This window comes from Cucurbita maxima, unplaced genomic scaffold, assembly GCF_002738345.1.
Source record: "Cucurbita maxima cultivar Rimu unplaced genomic scaffold, Cmax_1.0 Cma_Scf00015, whole genome shotgun sequence".
Lineage (NCBI taxonomy): Eukaryota > Viridiplantae > Streptophyta > Magnoliopsida > Cucurbitales > Cucurbitaceae > Cucurbita > Cucurbita maxima.
This window is the reverse complement of record NW_019272031.1, coordinates 700089-710422: the sequence shown is the minus strand read 5'-3', so window position 1 is coordinate 710422 and position 10334 is coordinate 700089. Positions and strand designations below refer to the sequence as shown.

Below are 10334 nucleotides of genomic sequence, written 5' to 3'. Positions count from 1 at the left end.
CCATTTTTTTTTTTTTTTTTTTTTAACTGTAGATAAACGCTAATCGAATAGCACCAAATTACCCAAAAAAAGAAGAGAAAAGAAAAATAGCATCGTTAGTAACTTCATTAACGAGTTCATCCCTAAGGTAACACAAAAGTAAATCGAAAAGAAAAGGGTGATAAACAAGAAAAAGGCAGATTAAGGAGGAGAAACCTCATTTGATCGCCTACGGTGTCGAAGCCGAGCACTAGGGCTGGACGGATAGTGGAAACTATTTTGTCTCTGCATGACTCTTCAAACCAGATCTCACATCAATGCAAGAATAGCTGGTAGAACAATCAGACAAAACACCTGCACATGCGTCATGCGATTAGGGGAGGCAAATGAATCAAGTCAACTCGGTTTCTGAAACCCAATGGCAACGAACAACATGAACAAAATTGAAGAATGAAAGAGCGAGTGAAACCTGGCGACGCAGAGGCAGAACGAAAAGCTGATCGCAACGTGTTGAGTTGGGAAGGGATTGCATAACATAAATCGAAGGAAGGAGAGAACGCGAACTCCAATGGAATATTTCAATACAATCCGTTTTCTTCTTGGAAGCGATTCACAACTGTCACTTCTTCTGTCTCACACGACATTCGATTATGATGCCCAAAATGATCTGTAAACACTGTTCAAAGATTACAGGACCCTAAAACTCATCAACCCAGGGATGAAAATTATAAAAAAAAAATCTATTTAAAAGATAATTTTTTAAAATATATATTTAAATTGAATGTTAGTCTTAATTAAAACAACGATTGGATTTGATTCATTATTTAAAAGGAGTTGTTTTGATTAAAAAATATATGACCCCAACAATTGATTTTGGTCTAAAAAAAATATGACATCGGGACAAATACAATTATTAATTTATAAAAATGACATCTTTTACGTCAAAAATAAAAAGATTTGCAATAAATAACCTTATATACCATTGGATATTTGCCATTTTTGTAGTTTTAAATATTTGACTTTTGAAATGAATTTCTAATATTCAAATATATTGAAATATTAGAGTTACAGGTTTATTTTGTTTTCTAAATTTTATTTATACATCAATTTAGTTATGAGATTCAATTAAAAAATATTATTTAAAAATTAAGATACATATATTACACATCAATTAATGAGTAATTTGAAATGGGTAGCATGAGTAATTTGGAGTGGGTAGTAATTTTTGGAACCATACGAGTGAATTTGGTGACCTAAATTTTTTTAGGTCACCGCCCTTAATTTTCTTGTTTAAATTAGAGGACGGCATGAATGTCTTTAATAACATGGGAGAAAATTTAAATAAAACATTTTAAATGAATTTATAGGTTTATACGTTTAATTTAAAAAAAGAAATAGAAATAAGATCGTCACCATAAAACGATAATCTTTTAAAACAACATAGCATGATCTTGAGCTCTGTTCGTTTCTGGGTAGGGTTGGATATGTGGTACTTCTCTACACATGCCCCACTCACATGGATCTACCAAGCGGGCTCGTATATGTACCCCTGGGTCTAATTTGGTCGGGCTAAACACACTAACGTGTTGTCGAATGCCACAAAAGGAAAAGAGTCGCATGATATCATGATGAACATAAATATAAAAGGTACGAGTTCGTACTAACATAACATAACGGGAAAGTATCCCAATGTACATGACATACATAAATGCATGAGGTTCCCATGGATTAAAATCAAAGCATAAAATCAAAATCATTTCGTTCTTCCTTTCATCCATGTCATAGCACACATGTGAGTCACGAATGCATAGTAATCATTATGACTTTCATATTGCATCATCTATAAACTATTACATGGCTTCACATGGCAAAGCATAACTGACACATATAGTTTTTCATTTCATTCATATCATGGCATAATAGAACATCACATACATAACATAACATCAGACGTTATCACATAGCATACATAAGCATAACATAACATTCTAGCACATGCAGGGGCCACTGAGAATTTGTCATCATACATCTTATAATTCTTCCTACACCAAAAGTAAGTCACTTACATGCTTGCCCTAGGCAAGAGTCACTATTTATTCTTCGTACCACCCTAAATCTACTCCTCATGGTCCAATTCAACCTATGATCTATCGATCTAGATAATATCAATTAAACTCCTTTTTGTTTTTGTTTGGCTACTAACCAAATTATGGCAAGTTATGATAAGTTTTCAACTCCTTTTGATGATAGATTCATGGTGTAATTTCCTAGAACATATAGATCATTTTGGTATTCCTTTTCTAGCACAATTTAAGAGACTTGTAATGAAATTAGTGTCATTTTGACGAAAAGTGAATTTAGAATTTTCACTTGCTGAAATGGTTTCGAAACAATAACTTTACTTGCAATACCTGGAGACTAACATTGTAATAGCTCAAGTCTACCACTAGCAGATATTGTCCTCTTTGAGATTTTCTTTCTGGACTTCCTCTCAAGATTTTAAAACGTGTATGCTAGGGAGATGTTTCCACACCCTTATAAAGAATGTTTTATTCCCTTCTCCAACCGATGTGGGATCTCACAATCCATCTGTCAACTACTAAATGATAATCAATGCATACTAATTTTCTATCTTAACTTCCATGGTCATTCTAGCATTCACTGTCATTGTCCTCGCTGGCACACCGCTCGGTGTCTAACTCTAATACCAACTATAACACCCTTAATTTTGTTACCTTAATTAGAGACGTCATTACATGCATGCCCTAATTAACATATCTGGACATTGAAATAAAACATTTGTAAATGAAGCCATGAACTTGCACATTTAATTTAAAACAAGAAAATAAAAATAACATAGTTTTTAAACACGATAAAAGTTTCGCCTATTCCCTATAGGGTCGAGACTTTATCCAAAGTACCATGTGTAAGCTTGTGACTGCAACAACCCACCACTACTCGAATGACAGTGTGACCTTTTGTTATCTTACGTAAACCTAGAATGAATTTCATGACATAATATCTCAAGCCGTTGAACCTTTTAGTACCCATCAAATTAATTAACCAATTGTTTGGACATATCCTTTAACAACTTTGCACGTGACCTACCACGTTGAAGAACTTAACCAACTTGAGATTCACTCACTATGCATCACTAATTTAGTGTGATATCCACGTTAAGGATGAGGAAAATAATCTCATGTTCCTTTTGTAAATATGAGGTAGGATGCTTACTTTTTCAATTGCCTTAGTACTCTAACTAGTTATCCCTTCATAACATCGTTAAACTTTACTAATATTCGTATATCATATAGCACATCCTTATACTATGACTAAGGTTAGCAAATTCTTTAACTTTCCAAAGCTCTTTGGTTGACTCATTGTAAGTGTGAGTTGTACTTGCATGTATTGAATGAGTCAAACTCAAAATTTTGAACAAACCTTCTATATTGTCAAAGTGAGGGAACATACAACTTTATATCTCCGAATAAGTGTAGACAAACTGATTTGTTTCTCGTTTAAAATGGTTCACTAGACCACATTCTATAATATTTAATGTCTTAAAGAAAATATTTTTGTTCAACTAAGACTCTTAATCGGAGAGTTTGGTATAACACTCACTGTACAGAGGTATCAAGTTTGCTTAAGGGCTCATCTTGTTATCCTTTTTGTCTCTAATTAGCCTCCTATAATCGATATGAATACTATTATAAAACATGTCTATAAAACCTCCTTGAATATTTTATTCATGAAAATTATTTAAGTGGTGAGAAATTGGTGAGAAATTAGTGAGCCCTAACACTATCACTCTAACTCACACAACTACGACGAATTCAGAGAAAACCTTTTAACCTTGTTTTCTTGGTTCATATGTTTGAGGAACCTTGTTTCTATATGAATGAATGTTTTTTCTTTTTAATCATTATCTGGATTAGCTCTTAATGTTCAATATATCGTCGCGTGAACCAATTCTTTCCTCTTAATGATTAGTGCTATTGCACTCTCTAACACAAATACTAAGGAGTGTGGAGTCCCGACTTAGTAACTCATGTGCCTATGGCTCAGTCTACCTCAACTCTACTATGGCCATAATCTTAAAAATTTCTAGTAGATTCAAAGCTCAGATCTCGTGTTGATATTAATGTTGGAATAACTTAGGTATAACATTCACCCTTAATTCAACCCTTCCTACTCTCTTCGAGGTGACTTGTTTCCTTCCTTTAACTAGATCATGACTTGATTAGTCTTTATGTGTTACTTTATCTTTTAAGTCACCAACTCCAAATCTTGCTAAAGTATCCAATCATTGACTACTTTGCTCCTACAATCCCGGTGCATAAACATTCCCAATAAGAGTGTTATTTCCTCCAATTTCTTTGTAACACTAAGGAGTGACTTAACATAACTCTCTTCTAAAACTAATATTCCAAAAGCATAATAGTCATTCTTATATGTAGTAAAAGTCAAGATACTTAAGAATTAGTTTCATATACACATCTTGTCACTTTATATTCATAACAAACTTTGATTCCTCACTGAGCTATAAAAAGTCTTTAGGGGTAGTTTCCTCATTTTTTTTTACCGTTCATACTTCAAACATGCTTCTAATACCCTCCTGAGATCTTGCATACTTAACATTAAGATCATAAATGAGTCTCATAAAAAATTTCTTCAACATTTGGGATCCTTTAGAATTTTAAAAACATTTTAGAATTCTTATAGGGGTATGTTGGTCATTTACCACCTCGAATCTTGGCTTAAATCCTCAAATATTCCAATGGTGTTGTAACTTTGTATAATTTCTTTAAACCATGAAATAAGGTTCCTCATCAAAGTCATGCAATTGAGAAGTCACTTTGGTCATAAGTCAGTGGTACATAATTTTAGGGGCATTTTGGTCATTTTACACTTACGTTCAGTCCCTCATCATAATCTAATGATTACTAAATTTCTTACCTAACCTTATCATGTCATACTAAGCCTTCTCCTAAACTTTCATGAGCAACAATCCATTTAGTGGATTTGTAGCTAAGTGAAATCAATTTTCATGTAGGCACTAATGTTGGAAAATCTTAATCTTAATTCCAACATTCTCACTTTCTTCGAGATAGATTGCTTTCTTCCCTCAACTAGACTAATAGTTTAATCAGTTTCATGATTACATTGTTCTCCGATTCAAATTCTCTAGACCTCATTTTAATAATTTTTTTCTTTCTATAACCATACAAAAAAGTATCACAGTCAGAGGATTGTTTCTTCCCACTCTTTTGTGATACTAAGAAGGAAGCTTAACAAAACTCTCTTCTAAAAACTGGTATTCTTACCTGTAATAAAACTTAGAATACTTAAAAATCCAGTTTCAAATAAGAATCTTGAAATTTAATATGGTATTACCTCTGAAACACCTTTGTATGGGTAGGAAAAATCCATGGTGGATCCAACACTCAAATGGTTTCCTAACTTTAAGACATCTCGAAAATCTCATACGATAGTCAATCTCCATAAATACTTATAGAACTTTGACTATGATCATAACGTTTTATCCAATCATGGCTCAATAACTTTAAATCAACTCACAACCACCACACCTTGGTCATTATCAAACTTAGCCTAAATTCAAAATAGAGATCACTTACCCACTAATCGGAGAAGATATTTATGGTAGAAATTTTATAAAACTCAATCTCAAATTCATGGCAATCTAAAAATTTTAATGTCGGTTTAAGCTCCCTTTAAAAGCCTGAAGTAGGGGTTTTCGTTTGGACCAAGAATCGAGCTAAGTCGAGCCTTCAACTATGATTTGTTATAGCCTCTTAGATTTTGGGTTTCTAAATCTCGGATTTCTTACAAATTTGAGAGCCATAGTCAACCATTTTTCTTCCAACTTGCTTTTACACCTTCTAAATGAGATTATCCACATGTTTGGTGATGAAATAAAGTGTTGAAGGTGCCTCAGGCACAACTTCCAAATTTGGTCCGCCATTAAAGGAAGAAGGTTGAAGCTCGAACATTAAATCTTAGCCTACACACAAATTTATCAAGAGAAACATATCTTGTTCGATTTTTGCACCTCCAAAGAATATTTTCATAGAAGACCACAAAGGTTAACAAGACTTAGAGCGTGTCCAATTGAAGAAAATTATTTTTGTGTAAAATTTTGGGGTAAGGATCGAAATCTTACCTACAATCCATTTTCTTCAAAATTGAGTCTTTCTTTAGCTTTATTAGATTAAGTTAAGCGCTTTTGATGAAGAAATCGAGAGATCAGGTTGCCTAAGGCAACAAAATTCTGCTTTCAAATAAGTTGCAGACATATGATCAAATTCCAAAATTAAGACCATGCTTTTTAAGACATTGAACAAATCTTTTAACGCACGGAAATATAAGAAAGAAATTTTAGAAACATGTAGAAGGTCCCACTAATATTTGAACTTAGGTTATTGGATTCAAAGTCTAATGTCCTAACCACTAGACCATGGGACCACAAATATCTATAAGACTTGTCTGTAATAAATCTATGAACTTTAAAAAATAATAGTATCTACACAAGCTACAATACACTTAATGGTAAAAAAGTACATGTAAATAAAATATAGATTGTCAAGATTTAAATATGATATCCAAAAAGCACCCTAAGCGAGAATCGTACCACTGGACCAAATGCCCACGTAAATTTTTTTTTATTGAATATATTATTATTTCATTCATTTATTTGATTTGGATATTAATAAAATCCATGTGCAAGTATTATAATCCTATCTTTTAGTCTTGACCCGATGCAACTAAAATTATTTGTACGAATAGGTGTAATAACCAATTATATAATGTTCCGATTTGGATAGACAATTTCAATTGATTAAAATCTATATTTTTTTAGTACCCAAGTGGTTACTCCTCTACCTATACTTCCATTCGCTACTTATAGTCTTATATGTTCGATTTTTTTTTTTTTTTTGGTAGAAATATATGGAGAAAGTGGATGATTAGATGTTATATATTAGATTTGTGAAAATTATTGGGAACTAATTTATGTTATCCAATCGCGGAAAAATTATGTTTTTTATTAAAATAAATCTCATCCGGTCACTTATAATAGTAAGAAGGGATAAGATGAGATATTTATTCATATAATTCCTATTTATTAAATGCATTACTCATCAATAAAAATGGGTAGAGTGGCTTCTAGGGAAAAAAAAAATAATTAAAGCTAATTATTTCCAAATTAGCATGTAGGCTGATGGTGGTCGATGTAGTGTCTGCAAAGCCTCCACTTTCCTTTCAACTCTAGTATGAAACCATTGAGTTAGACATGAAGTTGATTAGGGATGTGCCACTTGATACTTTGCCCTACCCAATGGCTCTGTCTTATAGGAGGACGTTCTTATAGGAGGGCGTTGATCATACAGGTTATCATTGATTTCTATGGTAACATGTAGGAGGTCGTGGGTTTGACTCCCACTATGATCGACTAAAACATTAGACCTTCATTTGGAGAACACATCTCCTCACTAAAGTCTCTTTATACATTCATAAAGATGTAGTTGGTTATCACGTTAGTCTAACGCATTATAGGTGTTTACCATCCATATTACCATGTAGGAGGTGAAGAGGAATGGTCAACAAAGAAGACACGAAGGAAAAATGACAAAACCTGGCCCAAACACGAAAACAAACTTGGCCCAATCTATGGGTGCTCCCACCTACAACCCACAACCCAAACAGGCCCTTAGCCTAAGTTAGCAAATTTTCACCGTTTCGACCATTCCAAAGCTGACTTTCACCATGCTTGAGGCAAAAAGGCAGTATAAGGGTAAATTTCTCAATATGTCGGCTAAGCCAACCAAGTAAATGGTCCTACCATCATTTGATTATGATGCGAGATGATTATTCTAATAGAAAAGGACACCCGACAATAATTGGAGAAGTTTAGAGGAACGGGAGCGAACATACTCAAGTTAGGAAAAATGTCGGCTAGGACCAACCAAGTAAGTGGCCCTGCCGTCATTTGGTTATAATTATGTGATGTATGATGACACGTGCTCGTGGTGCTATATGCAAACTGATATGAGATGATATGTGATTGTTATGTTGTATTGAGTGAATTGATATGTTTGTGATATGATATATTGAAGGCATGACTCATGATATGTTATGTGATGTACATGATGAGATTTGTTATATCTTGAAGCATGAAAACGTTATGATATAGCATATGTGTCTAATATGAATGATATCATATGATGTACATGCATAACAACGAACTAGCATGAAATACAACCCTTATATGATATGTTGAAGGAATGATATAATATTATTGACACTCAAAACGCGAACTATGTGTCTAATATCAAACTTTAAGATATGACATATGTGTATAATGTCTCTAATATGAACGATATGATATGGCATGGTATATGCGTCCGTATACTTCCTAAAATTTGTTGGCCAGCAGCCAGAGGCTGGTCAAGCCTGCAACTTGCGTACGACCTGCGCCTGCTCTACAATCCGAAACAAACCTATAAACCCAAGGCCCAATCCCAGCTCGACCCAAAACCCAATAATCAACCTAGTAGCCCAAACTCATTTGTGGCCGAGCTCGCGATCGAAGCGGCGCAGTTGTAGTCGACGATCCGTAAGCCATCAAGAATCGTGACCCAAACAAGAATTTCGATCCACGCCTCGACTCGAGATGCCTGCGTTGTCGTGTCCGGCTCAGATGTTGGCACATGTCAAGTTGCAGCGCAAGCTGCCCTTCGGCTTGAGTGGATTGGACGGCACAGCGGTGGCTATTCGACTTGATTTTCCATTTTTTTCCTGAATTTCCACTGTTTCGACTCTCTTGGACCTGTTTTCAACCCCGATTAAGGTAATTGAGGTCGTTTTAAAGCCATATTTCACATTATTAATTGGATTTTAAATTAATTGTGAAATACCAACAAAAAGTGACGAACAATGTGATAGGAAACAAACCCTGGCGACCTTTGGAGCAGCGAGGAACTGGAGCTTACGTTTAGCATAATTAGGGAGAACTCCAACTAAGACTAACCAAGTAAGTGGTCTTAATATAAGATAAGCTTGAAATTGTATGTGTTACAATTTATGATGTATGAGTTATGCTGATGTATGAGTTGTATCGTAGAATGTCGTATACTAGTATTTGATAATGTATGAGTATATGGTGATGTATGAGTTATGATGCTTGATATTGTGCGTAATATATATATTTCGATGAATGACGTACTTGATATGCTTGATGCAATTTATGGCAATATGATGATTATGATGATTACATGACGTTTGTCTTAATATGTTGATATTTTTCATATTAAGCATGATATATGATGATGAGTCTCATATTGCATCATGTTGATAGATCGACATAGGACACAACTCTAAGAGCATGAAAATGATATTAATATAAATATTCAATGAGCATGTGTTACTTAATGTAACAAAGAAATGAGATTAGAGGGTTGTGTCATTAGAGATTATAAGATGGAAACTAGAGGCCTCATGCATCTTGTTTGTTCATAAGCATAGGGATACTTCCTCAGAGACGATGAGTGTGGACGCGCATGGTATGATAATAAGGGTATTCATGGAGAGCATAACACTAAGGGGTTCCGTTGACCTCCGGACGTCGCTATAGATTAACTTAATCAGAGAGGGTCCAGGGGTGTGTGAGCCCCATAGAGATTCACACTTGCACGTGTGTGTCGTGTGTAGGGAAGTACTATACATTCATATTAGTTCGAGACCGGAGGCCAACATTAGAGAACAAAGATAGGTCCGAAGAGCATGATTGTTGCATGTGTTTGTTAGGTTTTGAAAGAAGAAGAACTAAGTCAGAAACATAAATAATTGGAGTTTGAAGTGATCATATTAATACTAAACTTGTCTTTTATAACTTTACAAATAACAATAAATAGAAACTAACCACACACATGTTCCAAAATAGTTAAACTAAATACCTACAAATACTCCAATCAAATTCTTCAAACAATCCCTCGTTGATAACTTATTAGTTGTCCAGAATTAGTAAGTTAGAAAAACTCTGCAGATAAAGTTCTTCAGTCAACTTCTAAATGCTTCTAATTTTAGAGGCTTTGTCAAGAAATGAGCAAGATGATTTCAGGTACCACAAATAATAAATCAACGGTTCATTCTTTTGTAATTATCACACATTAGCTTGTTTCTTCTATTTGAGAGTGACTACTCTCTTTGAGTATCCTTCTCATCCAAACACCTTGACATTGCACAGGCACTAGCAGCAACAAACTCAGCTTCTATGGTTGATAAGGTGACTATAGGCTGCTTTTGAGAAGACCAAGGTACTGCTCCTCCACTCATCCTAA

The 10334-nt window shown here is 34.3% G+C and overlaps 1 protein-coding gene and 1 non-coding gene across 2 annotated transcripts in view; both read right to left on the bottom strand.

Annotated features, from left to right (window-relative positions):
- LOC111490544 (phosphatidate cytidylyltransferase 2-like) overlaps positions 1-691 on the bottom strand; it is a 15731-nt gene extending 15040 nt beyond the window's left edge. Inside the window, exons 1-2 of the mRNA XM_023139190.1 lie at positions 449-691; positions 196-333 (exon numbers count right to left, since the gene is read on the bottom strand). Coding sequence (XP_022994958.1) covers positions 196-270 — 75 coding nt within the window. The 5' untranslated portion in view covers positions 271-333; positions 449-691. The remainder of the gene's footprint in view (positions 1-195; positions 334-448) is intronic.
- Positions 692-6390: 5699 nt separating this feature from the next.
- On the bottom strand, positions 6391-6462 carry TRNAQ-UUG. The gene has a single exon. It is a non-coding gene; the product is annotated as a tRNA-Gln (tRNA).
- Positions 6463-10334: the final 3872 nt, after the last annotated feature.